The sequence below is a fragment of the Typopeltis vanoorti genome, chromosome 4, assembly GCF_054136105.1.
Source record: "Typopeltis vanoorti isolate ZY-2024b chromosome 4, IOZ_Tvanoo_1.0, whole genome shotgun sequence".
Lineage (NCBI taxonomy): Eukaryota > Metazoa > Arthropoda > Arachnida > Uropygi > Thelyphonidae > Typopeltis > Typopeltis vanoorti.
Window position 1 is genome coordinate 116,274,261 of NC_143552.1, and position 23,424 is coordinate 116,297,684.

Below are 23,424 nucleotides of genomic sequence, written 5' to 3' on the forward strand. Positions count from 1 at the left end.
TTGGAGTGCTCACAAATAATAGACTAATCTGGAGGAAAACTGTTGATGAGGAGATTAATAATAATATAAACTTAATCATGTAGTGCTGTCATAGTAACCTGAATACTCTGGAGGATACATATCAGGAAATGGATGGTAATCATCATTTTCTTTATCTATATGGTGTCACAAGATTCATCATGGGAGGTCAACATGAAGTTGATTGTACTATTATGTAAACTCATCCACTGTTTGCACTTTCATTACCATCTTAAGCAACCTCTCCATGTAAAAATCTTCTTATTCTTTTATTCACTACTTCCTTTTGCATCTTCTAGGAAGAAGGGCTACTTTTCCTTGTTCCACCATATGTAAAATCTCTTCAGTGTTATTCTGATTATAACACCCTTCAACAGCTTAAACATCTCAATAATATCCCCCACCCCTCCTTTTGTCTTCTGCCCACCAAACTTTGCAGTCTGCATGCCCTCAGTCTATCCTCATAACTGACACTGTATAGTCCCGATATTTTTGTTATTCATTTCTGTACACACTATAAGGTTACTTCGTTCCCTTCAAATCCTGGTGATCAGATCTAAGCACAGAAATCCAGATGTGGTTTGATGAAAGCTTTATACAATGGGACCACCATTCTTTTATCTCTAGTGGTCAATGTCCTCTTCAATATTATTCTTTCTTTTAAGGTTACACGGTGATCAGCATTCATATTTGTTAAATTAGGGACACAAAACACACGTGTTGAAAAGATTATTTTTCTGATTAATAATAAAATAATAACTTTATGTTTCGACCCCTGTATTGAGGTCATCTTCAGAAGGATACATTCAGAAGTATAAGAACAAGCTACATGTTGTTGCACTCTATACAAGTAAATTACATGTACATTGTTAACTAATCTTTTTTTCTTAGCCTGCCCTCTAGTGGGAAAAATAAATAAATAAAATAAAATAAAAAATAAAATAAAAATAAAAATTAAATAAATAAAAAAATTAAAAACTACAATAAACTCTGCTAAAGTCCTCACGTACTAGGATTCTTCTGGAATTATACAGTTATATTACGATTATCTTTCGGATTTGTACAGTACATGTTGCTATTGAATGTTCAAGAAAAAAACAACAACAACAACAACACGGTCTTGTATTGGGATTTTTCTTCGTGGTTGCTATGAAGGTTGTAGATGGGTCCTCCACATTCTTGGAATTGTTAGACCATCATTTTTAATCAGATTCGGCTCATGTTTGAGCATTTCACAAGCTTCCTTGAATTTCTGCTCGAACCAGGTTTTGGTGCGGTGTAGGGACTTGGTACCTTTCCAGTCAATTCTGTGGTATGAGACACACAGACTTTACCACAGAATTGACTGGAAAGGTACCAAGTCCCTACACCGCACCAAAACCTGGTTCGAGGGGAAATTCAAGGAAGCTTGTGAAATGCTCAAACATGATCCGAATCTGAATAAAAATGATGGTCTAACAATTCCAAGAATGTGGAGGACCCATCTACAACCTTCATAGCAACTACGAAGAAAATAGAAAATCTCAATACAAGACCTAGTGAAGTGTTTTTTTTTTTTTTTTTTTTCTTGAACATTTAATAGCAACATGTACTGTACAAATCCAAAAGATAATCGTAATATAACTGTATAATTCCAGAAGAATCCTAGTACGTGAGGACTTTAGCAGAGTTTATTGTAGTTTTTAATTAATTTATTTATTTATTTAATTTTTATTTTATTTATTTTTTTCCACTAGAGGGCAGGCTAAGAAAAAAAGATTAGTTAACAACGTAGATGTAATTTACTTGTATAGAGTGCAACAGCATGTAGCTTGTTCTTATACTTCTGAATGTATCCTTCTGAAGATGACCTCAATACAGGGGTCGAAATGTAAAGTTATTATTTTATTATTAATCAGTAAAATAATCTTTTCAACATGTGTCTTCAATATTATTATTATTATTATTATGTAACACCTCCAGGGAGTCCAAAGGCTTATTGAGGGAGGGCTCCTACTCTACAACTCTCCGTCTCCACCACTCATTTCACAAATCACAACTGTCTTCATCACCTACACCAATGCCATCTACCGCCAACCACCACCACTAGTATTTTCACAGACAATTACAAATATCCATGCCCGTGGTGGAATATTACAGCAATACTCTGAGATGTCTTCACAAACTTAGCAATATGTTCTCTGAACTTCAAATTTCTATATACAGTCACTCCAAGATCCAATGCCTCTCCAGTATAATTCCATCAAGTGAGTATGAAACCCTTCTGTGGATCCCAAATTTCAAAACCCTGCATTAAACTAACATCCCCATATCTTTACCCACCCTTCCAACTTATTCAAATCTTCTTGAAGAGCCAAAACATCAGCACTATTACTAACAACCCTCCCAAGGGTTGTTGGTAATACTGTAAAGTACTGAACATCTCCCTGTAGTCCTGTGACAATATCATTGGCATAAAGATTGAACAGCAATGGTCCCACGACTTGGAGTTCCCTGTGGAACTCCACCTGTAACCTTCCTACTCACTGATACTGCTCTTCCACTCTCTGATATTTATCAGAGAACCAATCCAATCCACTAACCTGATATACAAACCCATACGATGCAACTTAAAAATCAACTTGTCATGTGGCACACTGTCAAATGCCTTGGAGAAAAAAAAAAAAAAAAAAGCCTATGCCTTACCTCATCCAGTGCTGCTCTTGTTACTCTGACTGGTGGTAAGGCACATTGGCTATTCATAATTGTATTTTTTAAAGAAAATTACAATGTAGGCTAATATATTAACTAAAATAAATTTAATTAATACTTACAATATTTTGGCAAAGTCCATTTACCATCATCATGGTACAAAATGTAATATGATATAAGCACACAGGCACTGGATTAAGTAATGAGGCTGAAGCATCAACTGAGAGTAAGTCTAAAGCCCTCAATAGTGCCACTCCTCCCCTAGTGGGCTATATCGGGCATCCTTGGCTGTTGGGCTGAGTACAGAGGATGAGGACTTGCTAAATTTGGGGGCAGTTTTACGCAAGCAAATTTGTTGAGTTTAGAGTAATTTCTTAAGGCAGAAGCAAATTCAAGGAAAAGTTTTGTATTTATATTTGCTGTGATGGAGTAGAGTAGACTTCTTACAGCATATCCTATGGCAGGTGTCCAAAGCAAGTCCTAAGTAGCTGTTGTGTTGGAAACAGATATACTTGTTACATTCAGCAATTCTGACGTTGGCTGTCCTGCCTATTTGACCATAGTAGGAGAGTTTACAAACACAAGGGAGCTGGTAAACACCCTGGACATGATTGGTGTTTGGTTGCAATGACACTGCCTCAAATTTGGGAAACATTAATACTTCCCAACAGCCAACTTAGCCTGCTAAGAGGCACTATTTAGGATTTCAGGCTTACTCTCAGTTGCTACTTTAGCCTCATTACTTAGTATAATTCCTGCATGCACATAACATATTATATTTTGTCCTCTGATGGTGGCAATTTAACTTTGACAAAATATTTATTTATTTTAGTTAATATATTAGTCTACATTGTAATTTCCTTAAAAAATACAGTTATACCCTTGTTACTTTATTGTAAAAAGATAATCAGATTACTAAAACAAGAGTGCCAATTAACTAATCCATGCTGACCTGATAAGTAATATTGTCCTCATCTGCCCAATTCTGTATATAAATTCTTACCAAATTTTCCTCCATAGCAGTTGTCCTTATACTATTTTCTCCAATCAGTGTCATCCTATCATAATCATTCTTTTTTTTGCTGGCTACATATCAATAGAACTTCCTAGGATTTTTTGGCTTCATAGCTAATTGCTGCTCATACTGTACCTTTGCTACCATTACCAACTGAGTCACCCTCCTTGTCTGTTCTTTGCACTTCTCATGGAATTGATTATCACCACTCGTCTTATGTTGCCTCCATAATGCTTTCTTTCTCTGTATTGAATCTGTAATCTCTTCATTCATCCATTTCACACTTACCTTAACCTTCTGACCCTCAGAATATATTAAAAATTGCTTCTACCAGACAGTTCTTGAATGTCACCCAAAGAGCACTGATCTCCTTTCCACTCAATTCCTCATTCCATGCTACAGCTGCTAGCTGTCTCCTGAGTTTCTCATAATCACCAACCTGCAGTAATCCTCCATGGTCACTCTCATCAACTGGAGGGAAATTGGACATCTCATTTATAATAACATCCTCTGATGAGATGATCAAATCCAAGACCCTCAATTGCTTGACCTCTGTTACATACTACCTGAAGTAGTTGTCCCTCAAAATTTTGAAAAACTAATTTTCTTCACTTCTGGTTGCTATCTCGTCATCTCAATTATTGTTTGCCCTTTTTCTTTCTTGGCTAATTTGCTTACACATTTCATGATTACTACCCTCCACATTGCAAGGTCTACAGCAACTACGTATTTCATTCATTCACCTCTATCTCACACTATACTGCTTCAAAACCAATGCCACTATTTTCCCCCTTACATCTCTACCTTATATGGACATAACATTTTTCTATCATCAATAGCATTCCATCTTCTATCACACTATTATCTTTTATCGTTCTCAACAACTTCCTGTTATCCAATCTTACATTCTCCTTATTCCCAGTCAAGTCATTTGTTCCTACTAACACTACCAACTTTTCTGCTTGGTTGCTCCTCATATTCAACACCTCAATCACTCTATTTATTTTACCTCCTGGAAAACAAACATTGTGCATCTTCTAGTTTACCATACCTCTAATAATCAAATCCTTATACAATGCCACTCATGGGTCTTTTGTTACTTTTATCCTACTGATGTCATTTGTTTTCGTTCTTCCTCTTCCATACATACTACAATTATCTTAATTTCCCTCAGCATTTGCCTCATCTTCACCAACTCAGCTTTCAAATCTTGTGTCACTTTTTTTTGCTATCGATCCATTTTATTAACACGTTCGCTGCCACGCTACTTTGGCATAGTCTGTTCCCTTACGCCAAGCAATTTCACTTCTTCGAGGTCAGTACGGTAATCTCGTTGCCGGCGGTAAGCGTCATACGAGTATACTCATAGTTGGCTTGTGCAGAGCATATACTATCTATGAGAATACACAGTTTTGATGCTGGCTCCACAAGCCAAGCATTTTCACTTCTTCAAGGTCAGTACAGTAATCTCATTGCCGGCGGTAAGCATCATACGAGTATACTCGTAGCTGGTTTACCAACTACGAGTATACTCATAGTTGGCAGCGAACGTGTTAATTTATCACTAGTTTGTGTGATATAGCAAACTTGTTTGCCATCTTACTGTTAATTGCACTGTTTTCCAATGTTATTATCACCCACTTTATCATCATACTGCTATCACTTCCATACACTTTCCGAATATTCACACAATCTTCTTCAACTGTCATTTCAGTTATGATGGCATGTTCCCTACTCATATTTAAACTATTTGAACTCATATTTAAACGCACTTGCATATCCACACTTGCTCCTCTTTTTTCTTATTCAGCCTCTCTACATAAATATCTGTGACATCTTCCCATGTATACATACTGGATTCATGGCACTGTGCCATTTTTGAAAAAATCCATGCCATTTACTTTACTTGTCTTCACTGTCACCACATGCAACAATTTGTCTTTCACTGCCATTTTATATAAGCATACTAACAAGAACAACAGTATTAAACACTGTGTTCCACACTGAAATATCTCACAGTAATATTCAATCTACAATTACACTTTGCATTTTAGGTGTTAACATGTTAATAAATTGGGGTGTATGGGGTGTCGAGGAGAGATAGTACTTCTCCACTTGGACGGTCACACGTAATTGTGATTCAGATGGATTGGTTCTCACTGGACACCCAACTTTCACTTATGGCTCCAAGAAGCTACTGTAAACTGGTAGTGGCCACACACTGGTAAACTGTGCCAATCCACAGGCTAAACTAAGTGAGGGTAGCCAGATATGGCAATCTCAAGCAGCGACTGTATTCGGTGAATTGGATGCAAAGCGTCTTGCATCCGATTAGGAGCAGCTGAATTCAGGTCAAGGAGTGGTGGTCGACACTTGACAAAACTTAACTATTGAAACCGAATGAACTCTAACCAACCTAAAGATACATGCCAGCTCGACCGTCGCCCAGTCAAACAGGAATCGTGCCCACTATTAGGGAACCAAGATAGTGAAGGCAAAAAATATGCTATTGGAACAAAACATCACCTAGTAGACAGGAAAAACATAACAAGCATAGGAACATGGAATGTAAGAACTCTTCACCAGGAAGGAGCATTGGAAATACTACTGCAAGAATTAGACAACTACCGATGGGAAGTGATTGGACTCTGCGAAACAAGATGGACTGGAAAAGGAGAATTCCACCATGGACAATACAAAATCTTAACTTCAGGCAGGGAGGACAACAAACACCAAGAAGGAGTAGCATTACAATCCTATCTCACCTAGGATAATTAAAGCAAGATTTAACACATCAATCGGATCACTGACTATTATTCAAGTATACTCACCAACTTCGACATCATCAGAAGAAGACATTGAGGAGTTCTATATAGATTTACAAAAAGCAGTACAGCAGACATCAAGTCAAGATCTCCTAATTGTAATGGGGACTTAAATGCAAAAGTAGGCAAGGACTCAGATACTTAGCCAAGAGTAATCAGAAAGCTCGGGTATGGAGAAAGCAACGAATGTGGCGAAAGACTACTAAACTTCTGCTCAAATAATAGTCTAACAATAACCAACCCTCTCTTTAAACAACCAAAATCCCAAAGAAAATGGACATGGTTATCACCAGACAGACAAACCAAGAATATGATAGACATTGTGAATCAGACCATAAGCTAGTTAGCAAACCTAAGAATAAAGTTAAAATCTGAAAACACTTTTAGAGTCAAAAGGAGGCTGAATGTAAAAAAACTACAAGACAACAATATTCTAAGAAAATATCAACTAAAACTAGATAAAAACCTGAAGGAACTACCAAAACAGAATATAAACATTGAAAAACATTGGTGCAAATTAAAGGAAATAATATTAAAATCGGCAGAAAATACAATAGGTTACACAGAAAGAGAAAGTAAAAAGGATTGGATCTCGAATGAAGTAAAAAGGTTAAGCGATCAATGGAAAAGCATGAAACTAAAACAGAACTATAACAGAAATGAATATACTGTAATAGATTAACCAGAGAAATTAGAAAACTAGTTAAAAGAGATAAGAATAACTAGTTAGAAGAAAAATGCAAAATGGCAGAGAAACTATCAAAAGTAAAAAATAACCTTCATGGATTATATAAACAAATAGACCAAATTAGTAAGACACGGACAACAAAAATTATAATGATCAAAAACAAAGAGGGACAACTAATTGAAAGTAAAACAAAAAGAATGGCCAGATGGGAAGAATACTTCAGAGATTTATATAATAAAAACAGCTCCCAGGATATTATTATTCCAGCTACTGAAATGGAAGAGGAAACAAATATCTTTACAAAAGAAATAATAGCATACAGAATAGAAAAACTCAAAACTAGGAAAGACCTGGCATTGATCAAATACATGCAGAATTCTTAAAAGCAGGAAAGGAACAGCTTTTGGAACCATTAAAAACATTATTTGAAAGGATCTACAAAAATGAAGCGGTGGCAACTGATTGGGCCAAATCAGTTATAACTTCTATATACACGAAAGGAGATAAAACAGAATGCAATAATTACAGAGGCATTGGCCTCCTCAGTATTCCAAGTAAAATTTTTATGAAAGTACTCCAAAAACAAATTAAGCCATATATAGAACTAGCACTAGGAGAAGAACAATCAGGTTTCAGACCAGGACGAAGCACAATTGATCAACTATTCACCTTAAGACAGCTAATAGAAAAGACACTAGAGTATAACCAAAATTGCTACATAAATTTCATAGATTTTCATCAGGCATTTGATTCAATCCGTAGAAGAGAACTATGGAAAACTATGGAAGAATTTGGAATTCTCAACAAAACAATAAAAATAATAAAGAATCTGTATGAGAAATCTGAAAGTGCAGTGCGAATGGAGGACACCTTAACCAACTGGTTCCACACAGAGAGCGGAGTAAGACAGGGATGCAATCTGTCACCAGACCTGTTTAATCTTACACTGGAAGAAGCAACTAATAAGGCCTTAAACGATGAAGACTCTGGAATCAAAATATATGGGAAAAATGTAACAAATTTAAAATTTGCAGATGACATTGCATTACTTGCAAGCACAGAAGAAAATCTACAGCAAATTTCTGATAAAATAAAGGAGCAGTGTATAAAATCTGGATTAAACATAAATATAGACAAAACAAAAATTATGCAAATAGGAAAAAGAAGCACCAATATGAAAATTGAAAATGATAGTAGGAATCTAGAGAAGGTAGACAACTTCACCTACCTTGGAGGAGTTATTGAGTACAATGATGAAATTACACAAGATATAAACAGATGAATCAATCAAGCATCCCAAACCTTTGGACAACTTAATAAAATATGGAAGTCAAGAGACACCAAACAAGTAACAAAAATAAGAGTCTATGAAACAATGGTCCTCCCAATACTCCTCTATAGAAGTGAATGCTGGAATCTCAAAAAGGCTGAAGAGAAAAAATTATTAGTTACTAAATGGGATGGCTAAGAAGATTACTTGGAGTATCTCTGCTGGATCGACTAAGAAACAAAGACATAAGGAAATGACTAAAACAAGAAATAACAATAATAGACAAAATCCAAGAAAGAAGACTGCGATGGTTTGGCCATGTGACCAGAATGAGAACAGAAAGACTACCATCTAAAGCCCTGAATGCAATGATGGAAGGTAAAAGATCCAAAGGACAGCCCAGAATTGGATGGATAGACAAAATAAAAGAGAACCTGAAAACCAAATCATAACATGCGACACCAAACTAGACAGAATTGTTTGGACTCTCCCAGGACAGACAGAAGTGGAAAGAGTTCATTCGGCCTCATCATCATCCACATAGATGACGGAAGAGAGAAGAAGAAGATGATGTTAATAAATGCTTTGCAATTTCTGGTGATATATAATTAGTGTGTAGTGTTTAATATGCAAATGAAGAGTTATTATTTTCTTTGATATTACTATCATGTCCATGAAATGTCAAATTATTTGCAGCACTGAACAATATACTTTTTAGTATTATTTCTAGTGTATAGTGCTATTTCAACATTTCACTTCTTAGTGCTGCTTCTGCAATTGTCAATCAGTTCACCTTTATTGAAAATGTTTTTCTAAATAATTTCCATTTTGTGAAACTGTGTATGTGTTGTAATGAGTTCTCATAAAACAGAATGTTTGGGTTCAAATATTTCTCATTCATCTGAGTATAAATCCATCTGAGTTGCCAAATGGAATATTATTCGTGCCAGATACAAATAAGATGCATGAAAAAACAACAAGAACAGGTAGGAAAATACTGAACTTGTAATCAAAATATTAATAACAACAAGGAAAGTCAGTTAATATCTAAGAAAAAAGAGGTAATATGGTAAGGTGACTCAATTTTAAAATTTGGGCTTGCAGAGGGAGTCATCACTTCTAGTTTTCCGGGAGCGAAAATTAAAAATATGACAAACGTAATTGAGAACCAAAAAAGAAATGTAAAAGAAATGGTAGTGCTGGTAGGTACAAATAATTTAAGTGGTGACAAACATAGTATGAGAGAAGATATGAAAGGTCTGTTGGAAGAAGCGAGAAAGAAATGTGAAAGAGTAAAAATTGTAGGATTACTACCTAGATATGATAGTACTGAGTTAAGAAGGAGGGCGATGATAGCAAATGATTTCACGCACAGGCTATGTAGAAGATATGGATGTGAGTTTTTAGACATGTGGGGGTGTGTTTGATGGCAGAAAAGATTTGTATAAGAATGATGGCCTGCACTTGAATTCATTTGGCATCAGAAGCCTGGAGAAATTACTTCTTTGTATGAGACTTAATGCAGAGAGTCAGGGAAACTAGATCATCAAGGGAGGAATGGGAAAAATGTGTGTGAAAATTCAGCTATGGTATACAAACGTGATAAAGATATAAATGCCTTTGAACATGGTTATGTATATGGTGAAGGAGTGGAAAAATATGCTTTGGGTTCAGACCTTTTAAGTATGTCTGGGGAGGGAAAAGAGAAAATTCTAAGTGGTTAGAATACCACACATGAACAAGACCAAATACATTGCATATCTAATTATAAGAATAGGCTAGGTCATAATTTATTATGTATATACACAAATGCCAGGAGCATTAGAAACAAAGGGGTTGAGTTTGTTGCTTTATTGAATACGATGTGGCCTAAGACTGTTGGCATAGTGAAACCTGGCTATCAGAATCAGATATGGTAAGTGGGTTTGAGTGTAACGGATATACTATTTTTAGGAATGACAGAAGAGATAGGAGAGGAGGAGGAGTGCTACTAATGATATCAGATGACTTAAGTCCAGTTAGGGTAGAAATACAAGAAAACAATGATGGTAACAATGTCCCATGTAGCGATGAGTTTGAGTCTATTTGGTGTGAAGTGGAGGTTAAGAGAATGAAATATATGGTGGGGATGTTGCTACAGACCTGGCAGCTCAGTTGTAGGGGACGAAGAAATGCATCGCCAATATTTGGTGTGAAGTGGAGGTTAACAGAATGAAATATATGGTGGGGTGTTGCTACAGACCTGGCAGCTCAGTTGTAGGGGATGAAGAAATGCTTAGCCAATTTAGCCTTATGGGTACCAAGCGAATGATTATTATGGGTGACTTTAATTTTCCAAACATTGATTGGGTAGAAGAGAAATCTCATGATCAGAAAGAACAGAAATTTATTGAATTGTTGCGAGATAACTTTCTCAGCAGGTGAAAGAAGGAACTCAAGGTCAAAGAGTGTTAGATTTGCTCATAGCATCAGAAGGGATCTCTGTCAAGAATATGGCTATTTTACCACCAATTGGTGACAGTGATCATGCTGTTCTTTCTTGGGAAGTATCTACTTGTAATGAAGCTCTGATTAAATCAGGCTACATGCTGAATTACAAAGCTGGAAATTATGATCAACTTAGAAGACTACTATCTTTGGTTCCATGTATCAGTTACTGAATGGAAAAAATGTCAGCAATGCATGGGAATCTTTGAAAAAGTGCTTGAATGAGGCGGTATCTGAATAAATAGGTTGGGAGTGAAATGGATGTGCAGTCTTATTAAGCTAGAGATCCACAAGAAGAAGATGTTGTGGAAAGAATAACATGAAAATAAGAGTGAGAGGAGTTATGAAATATATAAAGCTCAGGCCAGAAAAGTAACGAGTATTGTGAGAAAAGCTAAAACGGAGTATGAAAAGAAATTGGCCATGCAAGCTAAAGACAATCCAAAAGAATTTTATTGTTATGCCCCAAGCAAAAGAAAGAATGAATGTGGAAGAATAACTTTATTGAATGCATATGGTACACGAGTGTTGGAAGCTAAGGAGATTGTTCAGTTAATGAGTGCTCACTTTGCTAAGATATATCAACCAGGTGTATGGTTCATGGTGCTACTGCTATGAAGAGTTAGAGGTTCATGAAAATGAGGTTGAAGAGCTCTTACATAACCTGGATAAGAATTTGTCAATAGGGACAGATGGAATATCTACAGATTTGTTAAAGGAATGTTCACCTGAATTGGCTAGGCCTTTCACACATTTGTATAACTTGAGTCTCAGCTCAGGAATGATACCACATCAATGGAAGGAATGTAATATAGTTCCATTGCACAAGGGTGGTGCAAAAACCAATGTGTCTGTTTTTGTGTGGTAGTGAAGATTTTAGACAAGCTGGTAAGAACTCACATACAGAAATGGGTAGACAAGCATTCTATACTCTGCAGAGAACAGCATGGGTTTACTAAAGGAAGGTCATGTTTTAGCAATTTGCTCATATTTTATAACAATGTTACAGCCGAGTTGGATAAAGGGAATGGATACGCTAAGATAATGTTGGATTTTTCTAAGGCATTTGATAGGATATCACATGATAGGCTATTGTGTAAACTGCAGAATATGAGATTGGAACATAATCTATTGACTTGGAACAGGGGATGGTTGACAGACAGATATGAAAAAATTGGTATACAGTGGGTGTGAATCTGCCAGATTTAAGGTAACCAGTGGTGTACCTCAGGGTTCAGTCCTTGGGCCATTATTGTTCAATCTATACATTAATGACATCAAGCAAGGTCTATCATCAGATTTGCAATTGTTTGCTGATGATGCAAAGATAGGCAGGGCAATCAGGGATGCTACTGATATTCAGCAATTACAAAATGATTTGAATAGACTGGAAATCTGGGCAAACGAAAATGGCTATCAGTTTAATGTTAGTAAGTGTAAAGTTATGCACTTTGGCGTGATTAGAGATCCAGCTGCATATTATATTAGAAGGGTTATGCTACAAGGAACTGAAGAAGCAAGAGATCTTAGTGGATAAGAATTTAAAGTTCAAGGGTCACATAGCAAAAGTTGTAAATACAACTCAGAGGATAATTGCTATGTTGAAGCAAACCATGACATGTAAGGATAAGGTTCCAAGGTGATAAAGAAGCTGTGGAAAGGGTGCAAAGAAGAGTTAGAAAGATTATATCCGGATTATAGGATTTAGATTATGACGACAGATTGCGAGTATGTGGATTACAGACTCTGGTTAACAGGAGAAAGAGGGGTGATATAACAGAGGTCTATAAACTTTTGAATGGGTGTTATAGCATTTCAAATGATGAAATTTTTCGTTATATGGAAGGTGGGGAGAGAACATGGGGGAATCCATGGAAGTTAAGGTTGTTCTCGGTCAAGAAAGGGTTAAGAGCTAGGTTTTTCTCCCAGAGAGCAGTGAGTGGGTGGAATAATTTGCCCTTACGGGTAGTGAGTGCATCTAGTGTAAATGAATTTAAGGGAAGGTATGATAGCTGGGTTGGGTGATTTACAGCTTCCCTCAATGAGTCCTTGACTCCCTGGAGGTCTCAGATAATAATAATAATAATAATAATAATAATAATAATAATAATAATAATATATGCTATCTTTGTTTTTACAATAAAATAACTATATTTCCTCTTTTTTTTTTTTTTTCTTAATTATAATTGTTATAATTCCATGAATTATTTACACATTAGCCATTAGTGATAGGATACATAGTTATAACATGTGTTCCAAGCTGCATTGAGTTATGAGAGATATGTGGAATTACTGGGCTAGTAAGTATGATAAGCTTAGGAGATTGCTTGGATCAGTGCCATGGCATGTTAAACTGCAAGGGCTGGATATTAATAGTGCATGGGAAGTGGTAAAGGAGTGTTTGAGGAAGGTAATGGCTGACTGCATACGTGTAGTCTGGAGAGTAAATCAAGTGGGAGTTAAATGGATGAATAATACGATTAAGTTCAGCTGCAAAAAAAGAAACAATTGTAGAGGGAATTTAAGGAGAAAGGTGACCTGCAGGCAAATGAACAGTACAAAGCACAGGACAGAGGGGTAACTAGTGTGGTAAGAAAAGAATAAGCAGATTACGAATGGAAATTAGCAATGCAAGCTAAAGAGAATCCCAAACAGGTCTTTCAATATGCTGCAAGTAAAAGAAAAAATATATATAGCAGAATGATTTTAATGAATGCTGATGGTAGGAAGGTAACTGAACCAGTCAAAATAGTAGAATTACTAAGCCAATACTTTGCAAGAGTATATCATCCAGGCAGTGATATTGCAGGAATAAGGGAACCAATGGATTATGGAGGTGAACAGTATATTACAGAACCTTAATGCGAATATCTGTGGAATTGGATGGTATACCAGCTTGAGTCTTACATGAAGCAGCAAAGGAACTGTCAGTATCCTTGACCATATTGTTTAATTTAAGTCTCAACTCTGGTCTAGTCCCGAGGGGGTGGAAAGAGGGGAAAATAGTTCCATTGCATAAAGGAGGCTCCAAGACAGATAGTGCAAATTACCAACTGATCAGCATATTAGGAGTCATTATCAAGGTATTGGATAAGTTAAGAGAAAAATACAGGAATGGATAGATGGAAATGGGATACTGTATGGGGGGGGGGGGGACATGGTTTTGTGAAGGGGTAGATCATGACTCAGTAACTTGCTTATGTTTTATAATATAGTGACGGCTGAATTGGATAAGGGTAATGGGTTTACAGTGATACTGCTGGACTTTTCTCAGGCCTTTAACAGGATACCACATGGAATTCTAATCAGTAAACTACAGCATATGGAGATGGACAGAAGGGTAGTTGATAGAGAGATATCACAGAGTAGTTTATTCAGGAGTAGAGTCCAAAAGAAGGCCTGTGACTAGTGATGTGCTGCAGGGTTCTGTTCTTGGACCACTGCTATTTAATTTGTTCATTAATGATATAGGAGAAGATATGAGAGGAACTGTTCATTTATTTGCTGATGATTCAAAGTTGGGTAGAGCAATAGTGAATACACATGATATCAAAATTTTGGGATAATTTGGATAGATTGGCAGACTGGGCTAAGGAGAATGGATGTCAGTTTAATGTAGCAAAGTGTAAGGTTATGCATTTAGGGTGAAAAGATTAACAGCAGTATACCACATTGGTAGAACTGTACTTCAGGAAATTGACAAAGCCAGAGATTTGGGAGTGTTAGTGGATAGGGAGTTGAAATTTAGGGGGCATATAGCAAAAGTGGCTAAATCAGCTCATCAAATCACTTGGTTACTGAAGAATACTTTGATGAGCAGGTTATTGTTCCTCTTTATCAAGTCTTGATAAGATCCCATTTTGACTACTGTGCGCAGATTTGGACGTCAGGGTTTCTTGGTGATGGGGAGGAGGTAGAGAGGATCCAGAGGTGAGTGACCAAGATGGTAGCTGGTCTATGGAATGAACCTTATGAGAACAGGTTGAAGATCTGTGGCTTACAGAAATTGGTTGATAGGCAGAAAAGGGGTGATATGATTGAGATATTCAAATTACTGAGGGATTTTTACAAGATTAATACAGAGGAAATTTTTCAGAACAGTTCTGGTGGTGGGAGAACTAGGGGCCATCCATGAAAACTGAGCAGGAGTGTAGTTAACAAGGGTATTAGAGGTTTTTTACTTGGAGAGTGGTAAATGAGTGGAATAAGCTGCCAGAGTCTGTTGTGGGTGCCATGACTGTGAATGAGTTCAAAACAAAGTATGATAGATACTGTGCGAAAATGCTGAATAGTTCTTGACATGATGTTTAGGGCCTCCATTGATGAGTCTAAGTACTACTTGGAGTTGCCTGTAATAATAATAATAAAAATAAGAGATCAATTTTTTTTGCTGTATATTAAAATTCTATGTGGTTGGATAATTATCTGCTAAATGAATGAATAATAAACTTAAGAAAAAGAAGATAGCAGACATTAACTGGATGCAAGAATATAAAAGGCTTAAAAGTAACAAGCATAATGAGGAAAGAAAAGCACAGTGGGAGAGGAGATGTCCATCAGACCAAAAGAAATCCATTCGCTTACATAGCAAGAAATGTGAACTATAATTATGGGGGTTGGATTAAATGGTGAATTGCTACTACAATAATGAAGGCAATGACAAGCAGAGTTAAGGAGTAGTTGTAGTGTACATAGCATTAATTAGACCACATCTGGACTACTGTACTCAAATTTGTCACCTTGTTTCCATTATGATGAGGAAATTATGTAGAAGAGAGACTACAGAAGTGATTACTTGGTGATGTTAATTGCATTTTAGTGGAAAGGTGAAAAAGTGATGAGTCCACTGACTCTGTAGAGGTTCTGTCAATAATAATAATAATAATAAATTTAATTTGCCTGGTTTCAAAATAGATAATAGTAGCAGAGGAGTAATTTTGATTAAGAATCATATTATGTAAGTAGGTCCTTTAAGTACCTATTTCTTATAATATGAAACAGACATTCTAGGCAGCTTATAGAGATAATACATATATGGTTTTACTATATATAAAATTTTCCAATAAATTTTCAAGATCTTACCATGAATGCTTGACGAAGTCCTCCATTATCAGCAATGTTTTCATGAAGGGTCTTTTCACCATCAACCTAAAATTTTAATATGGCATAGTCAAAGTGTTTAAAGTACCAGTAACTTACATGATATCCAGCCGTACATTTTTGATTTTGTACTACAACAAACTGGTCACCTGTTGCTTAGTCATACTCAAAGGCTATGGAGATGACAGACTAGCAGCTAACAGTTACTAACCTGTTATTAATGTTAGCAAGTACTAGCTAAATTGGTAACAATAACTAGTTTGCAGTGTGAATTAGAAAATGTAACCAGATATCATGAGAAGTGCATTTACTGTATGGTTTGCATGAAAATAGTTCAGTTATCAGGTTGTGAAAGTTTCCTAAATATGGATCAATTAATTTTATTTCTTATTTTATTTTTCTAAAAGTGAATGAACCAAATCAAAAGAAAGATGCTGAGTGTAAACTGTGCGCTATTATGTGCTATTTATAAGCCTGCTTGGTTATTGCGGCTTTGTAATACCATTATTCTAATTAGCTGTGCGTGCTTTCTCTCTTCTAACCTTTCTTGCTTATTCTGTTGCATACTATGGTTATCCACCTTTCGCATTTACTAGTCTTATGCCAATGAACACTGGAAAATTTATTTAATTGAGACTGCGCCATCAGTATATCTTTATCGGCATAAGACTCAGTAAAACGACCAGTAGATTTTTCTTTCTCTCTCTCTCTCTCTCTCTAACTAGCGTAATATTCCTTCAACAAAGTTTACATATACAGTCATGGTTCTAAAGTCCTTAAACTGCGCTTTTAATGCCTTAGTTGTTTCCTGCTCACAAGTCCGATGTTTTTTAAGGAACAGTGCATTGTAAAATAAACAATCAGGTGGCACTCTATTGACATATAATTAAAACACATTTATTTACATTAAAAACAAAGTACATTAAATAAGCGATTGGGAGGTTACTCTCTCTCTACCTATCGTTTTGGTATAAAGAAACAAACTTTCCCTTTTCAATATTAAATGACTATACAATATCCTGTCGGCTGTGGATTATACTTTGGAAGTGGTTGTGCAGAATCAGGGAAATTAGAGTTATTGAGGGGGGGGGAAGTAGATATGCAGACTTTAGGAAGACAGTTGAGTGTATGAATGTGTGTAATATGCCCAAGCGAGTACGAAAGACTATGAATCAGAATGGGATAGTTAGTATAATGCATCAAAACAGGGATGGGATAAATGGGCTTCTGCAATTCATGTATACTAATGCCAGAAGTATTAGGAACAAGAAGGAAGAATTTTTGGCCTTGGTTGGCACTTCCAGGCCACAGGTTATTGGCATTAGTGAAACATGGCCGACAGAAGATGATATAGCTAGTGGGATTGAATGTGAGGGGTATGGTGTGTTCAGGAGTGACAGGGAGAATAAAATGGGGGAAAGGAGTGTTATTGATAGCTGATGAGCTACAGCCAAGGAGAATAGAAGTGGAACTGCAGGATAGAGAAAAGAGCATATTTGAGGCTATTTGGTGTGAGATTGAAACTAGCAGAACAAAATATACAGTTGGGTGCTGCTATAGACCAGGTGATGGAATAGATGGTGGAGATAGTATGCATAAGCAAATAGAAGAAATCAGTGGAAGGAGGGTAATTATTATGGGTGATTTCAACTATGGTAACATTGATTGGAAGGAGGAGAGGACACATGGGAGGAAGGAATTGGATTTTATGCGATTATTAAGGGAGATAACTATCTGTGACAGCGTGTAATGGAAAATACTAGGGGTCAGAGAGTGCTTGACCTAGTAATTGCATCTGAGAATTTTGCTGTAATGAATATGACCACGTTGCCACCAATTGGTGAGAGTGATCATAGGGTCTTGACTTGGGAAGTGGCTAAAGGTGCAGAATTTACAATTAAGACAGGGTATATGTCGAATTATCGGGCTGGTAAGTATGACAAGCTTAGGAGTTTGAATGGTTCAGTGCCATGGCATATAAAACTTCAAGGGCTAGATGTTGATAGTGCATGGGAGGCAGTTAGAAGTGTTTGCATGAGGCAATGGCTGACTGTATACCTAGAGTCTGAATAATAAATCAAGTAGGGGTTAAATGGATAAATAACACCATTAAGCTTGAGCTGCAAAAAAAGAAACAACTATGGAGGGAATTTAAGGAGAAAGTGTGACCAGCAGGCACATGAACGGTATAATGCGCAGGCCAGAAGGGTAACGAGTGTGGTAAGAAAAGCAAAAACAGATTAGGAAAGAACATTAGCCATGCAGGCTAAAGAGAATCCCACACAGTTTTTTCGATATGTTGCAAGTAAAGGAAAAAAATGTATATGGCAGAATGATTTTATAGAATGCCGATGAGAGGGAGGTAACCGAATCAGTTGATATAGTGGAATTACTGAGCGAGCACTTTGCAAGAATATATCATCCAGGTGGTGACACTGCAGGAATGAATGAACCAATAGATTATACAGGAATTGTGGTGAATGAAGTGGAGTAGTCTATTACTAAACCTCAATGTCAATACATGCATCTGTAGGATTGGATGGTATACCAGCTCATGTCGTACGTGAAGCGGTTAAAGAATTGTCAGTGCCCTTGACCATTTTGTTTAATTTGAGTCTCGGGTCTGGGTTAGTCCCAAGGGGGTAGAAAGAGCAGAAAATAGTTCCACTGCATAAAGGAGGTTCCAAGACTGCTGTTGTAAATTACCAACGATTAGCATATCAGGAATCGTTGTCAAGGTCTTGGTGAAATTAGTCAAGAGAAAAATACAGGATTGGATAGATGAAAATGGGATACTGTATGGGGGACAACATGGTTTTGTGAAGGGTAGATCATGCCTCAATAACTTGCTCACATTTATACCACAGTGACAGTTGAACTGGAAAAGAGTAATGGGTTTACAGTGATTCTACTGGACCTTGCTAAGGCCTTTGACAGGATACCACATGGAATTCTAATCAGTAAACTGCAGCATATGGGGATGGATATAAGGTTGGTGAGATGGATGGGAGGGTGGTTGATGGAGAGATATCAGAGAGTGGCTTATTCAGGAGTAGAGTCCAAAAGACGGTTTGTGACTAGTGGTGTGCCACAGGGTTCTGTTCTTGGACTTTTCAATTTGTTCATTAATGATATAGGAAAGGATCTGAGAGGAAGTGTTCACTAGTTTGCTGATGATGCAAAGTTGGGTAGACCAATAGTGAGTGCACAGGATGTCAAAATTTTGCAAGATGATTTGGATAGTTTGGAGGACTGGGCTAAGGAGAATGGATGTCGATTTAATGTGGCGAAGTATAAGGTTATGCATTTTGGGGTGAAAAGATTAGCAGCAGTATATCACATTGGTGGAACCATACTCCAGGAGATTGATGAGGCCAGGGATTTGGGAGTGTTGGTGGATACAGAGTTGAAGTTTAGGGGGCACATCGCAAAAGTGGCTAAATCAGCTCATCAAATCACTTGGCTTCTAAAAAATACTTTAACAAGCAGAGACAAACAAGTTATTGTTCCTCTATATCGAGCCTTGATAAGACCCCATCTAGACTACTGTGCCCAGATATGGGGCCAGGATTTCTTGATGGGGAGGAGGCGGAGAGGATCCAGAGATGAGTGACCAAGATGATAGCAGGTCTATGGAATGAACTTTATGAGAACAGATTGAAGATTTGTGGGTTGCAAAAATTGGTTGATAGGTGGAAAAGGGGTGATATGATTGAGACATTCAAATTACTGAAGGGAGGGTGTCTATAAGATTAATTCAGAAGATATTTTTAAGAATAGGACTGGTGGTGGGAGGACTAGGGGGTGATACATGGAATCTGGGCAAGAACGTGGTTAGCAAGGGTGTTAGAGCTAGGTTTTTTACTTGGAGAGTGGTGAATGAGTGGAATAAGCTGTCAGATTCTGTTGTGGGTGCTATGACTGTGAATGAGTTCAAGGCAAGGTATGATAGATACCGTGTGAATGTAGAATAGTTGTTCTTGAAATGATGTTAGGGCCTCCCTCGATAAGTCTGTCGACTCCTTGGAGTTGTCCGAAATAATAATAATAATTGCTCCCTTACTTCTCTGCTTAAAAAAAACAAATTGCTGAGACTAATTAACTCATAAAGAGATTAGCTAGCTATGGCAAGTTATCTTAAAATGAATATTCCAGTTAACAACAAATCAGAGGACTCTCGTATAGATATTTCTTAATACTATTTCTTATCAGTCCATCTATGACATATCTCCTAGATTACAAAAAGAACGTACATTAAAAGTTGGAACATGCTTATGGAGGCTCCTTTTCACGACACCTTCCAAAGCTCCTGCATCAAAGTCTATGGTTTTTTTTTCCTCTTCCAAAGCTCCTGCATCAAAGTCTCTATGGTTTTTCTTTCATCTCAGGCCTTAGGTTTCCATCTGGAGAGTCTTGCTTCAGGGATTATTTCGTCAGAATATCAGCGGTCTTGGACTGCAATCTTCCTGGTACTCAAAAGCTCAGGCAAGAAGTTTCAGCATACAGGCTTGAAGATTGTTCTTTGGCTTTGGCTTCGGTTGACTTCCCGCAGTAATAGGGCATCTGACTGGCACTTGGCATCAGCTGTTCTCCCAATTTTCCCTCTGGCGGGGCTTTGCTGTAAAATCTCGTCCTCTGGGTCTGACTGCTTCTGGTTCTCTGCCGACTGCCTCTCTTCGGTAACAGCGCTTCGCCTCTCCTGCTTCGGTAACTGGATCTCACCTCTGCTCTCAGCAACTGGATCTCGCCTCTCAACTGCCTCTGGTTCACTGCTGTCGACCTCTGGTTCTCTGCCAAAAACTTCCCACTCCAATGTTCGGCTCAGTCCCTTTTTTATTTTTGCCTTCTCAGGACCTTGCACCAAGAGTTGTAAATCCCGAAGAAATCGGCAGTTCTCCTTGGTCTTTTTGATAAGGCCAACCCGTTCTTTTTTCTCCTCCGTGCACTCTTTTTTCCTTGTCTTGTCGGGCAGCGGAAACTTCTCTGAAACTAGCGGATATCTTTGATACTAGCTTTGAAGGTGTTCATGTGCAGAACTCGCAAACAACTTTCTCACACACTTGATCGTAAACGACTTTCTTGTGCTCTTACACATAACTATTATACAAAGTTCCGATGGCAAAGCATTGCCTTGTTTTTTGACATTATAGAAATTTTAGTTAAAACAGTAAATACAATCAATTCCCATAGGGATATTTACATTAATATTTAACATAAAATACATAGAGACAAACAAAGTTATTTCATGAGACTTGACCTCTGTAAAAATCAATGTAAAGCGCTTTGGTATTTCTAAGCTATATCGAGTTTTACACTGAGGGAGGGATAATGGCCTATCAGAACACATGCAATTTACAGACAAAAAGTACTAGCAGTGGTGGTGGTTGTGGGTGGTAGATGGCATTGATGTAGATGATTGGTAATAGAGGCTCTGTGTAGTAGTGGAGACGGAGAGTTGTACAGTTGGTGTCCTCCCATGATGAGTCTTCGGACTCCTTGGAGGTGTCACGAATAATAATAATAATAATAAATTCAAAAAAATAAATCAAGCATTAACAGATTAAGGTTATTACATTCTGGCCAACCATATCAATTGGATACCGAGCATACTGATCCACAAAACATCTGGCTCTATTCCAGAACCGCACTTCAGCATCTGGATCATTTGGCCATAATTTGTTGGCATTTCCAGCTTTATCATACTGCAAGCCTGAAAAAGAAAGACGGTATTTCATATGTTTGATAATTGAAGGGTGCACATGTGCATGTATATATATACATAGCTATAGGAACCATAAGTGCACATGCGCACACAAACACCCACACACACAGTAATACCAGGATTAATGACAAAACTGAGAATCAAAAGAGGAGTGTAATCTAAAATTACTCATAGGCTTCAAAAAAAGACCTTTGAAAGATATTTTTTCATTCAGATATGCTAAATAAAGATACATATATACAGACATAGCTTTATGTCAGTTATCAAAAAATTAATTGTGTGGTGGATGATATTTATATTACAAAACAGTCTTAGTATTAGAAGTAAACATTAAAACTCTGATGAGATAAGCAAATACAATAAACAAATTAAGAAAACAGAATGTGATGAATACCTAAGATAAAATTGCAGGATAGCTTTAAAGCATAAAATAATTTAAAAAATGTAAAAATTATTATTATCATCATCAGACCTCCATGGAGTCAAAAGACTCATCATAGGAGGTTCCACTCTCTCTCTCTCTCTCTCTCTCTCTCTCTCTCACACACACACACACACACAGCATTCACTGTCTTTGAGATCACCACATTTTCTGGCAATGCATTCCAATCACTGACCATTCTCCATGCAAAAAATCTACTTCTTCCCCTCCCCTTGTTCACATACTCCTTATAAAGCTTCCAGGGATGGTTGCTTGTTTTATTATTATTATATAACACCTCCAGGGAGTCCAAAGACTCAATGAGGGAGAGTGTGCCAACAGCATCGAACGATTGAACTCCCTTCCAACTATTAACTGTGCTCAGACTTGCTTAACTTTTTTTTTTTGCAAGATATTAGTAGCAAAGACTCTACCTCTCCAGCCATTCTATGAAAAATCTCATCTACATCAATATGGTAATTACTCCTTATTAACTTATACGTCTTGATCGTGTCCTCACTTCTTCTTCTATCCACTAGGCTCCACAATTTGCATTCTCTCAACCTGTCCTCATACTCCACATTCCAATGACCTGAAGCTGACTTAGTCAATTGTCTCTGAACCCTCTCTAACAACTGATCATCCTTTTAAAAACCAGGTGATCAAATCTGTGCAGAGTAATCCATATGTGGTCTGATCAAAGCCTTGTATTTTTCACATATAAACAATAATAAACAGAACAAACGAAACATTCAAATTAAGTTTGACTGTTTTGTTTGAATTTGAATGGGAAACTTGCAATTTAATTTGAATTTACATTCAAATTAAAGTGTAAGTTTCCCATTCCATAGTTCAAATAAAGTCATTTATATGTAGTGCAGTATATATGATGGATGGCGGCATAGTGTAGTGTAGTGTAGCATAGATGATGGATTGTCTAGCATAGCATAGGTGATGGATTGTGTAGTGTTGTAGTTATTTGAGTGGCCTCCTGCAACAAATCCTAAGATTCCATGGAGTATGTGTTGAGTATAATAATGATGATGATAATAATAATAATAAATAGTAATATTCTTTCTCTCAAAAAAGAAATACTCAAGTTTTCTCTTCCAGCTGATAAATTTATAGTTTGAAAGATATGAAATTATATCTCACAGGAAACATTTCAGTGGCAAATTAAAAAGCCC

General features: G+C 37.0%; 1 protein-coding gene across 1 annotated transcript in view; it reads right to left on the minus strand.

Moving 5' to 3' along the window:
* Positions 1–23,424, minus strand: part of LOC150107628 (neprilysin-11-like) — a 160,728-nt gene that overhangs the window by 54,084 nt on the left and 83,220 nt on the right. The window contains exons 7-8 of the mRNA XM_090392142.1: positions 21,668–21,804; positions 16,077–16,142 (exon numbers count right to left, since the gene is read on the minus strand). Of these exons, the coding sequence (XP_090248268.1) occupies positions 16,077–16,142; positions 21,668–21,804 (203 nt within the window). The remainder of the gene's footprint in view (positions 1–16,076; positions 16,143–21,667; positions 21,805–23,424) is intronic.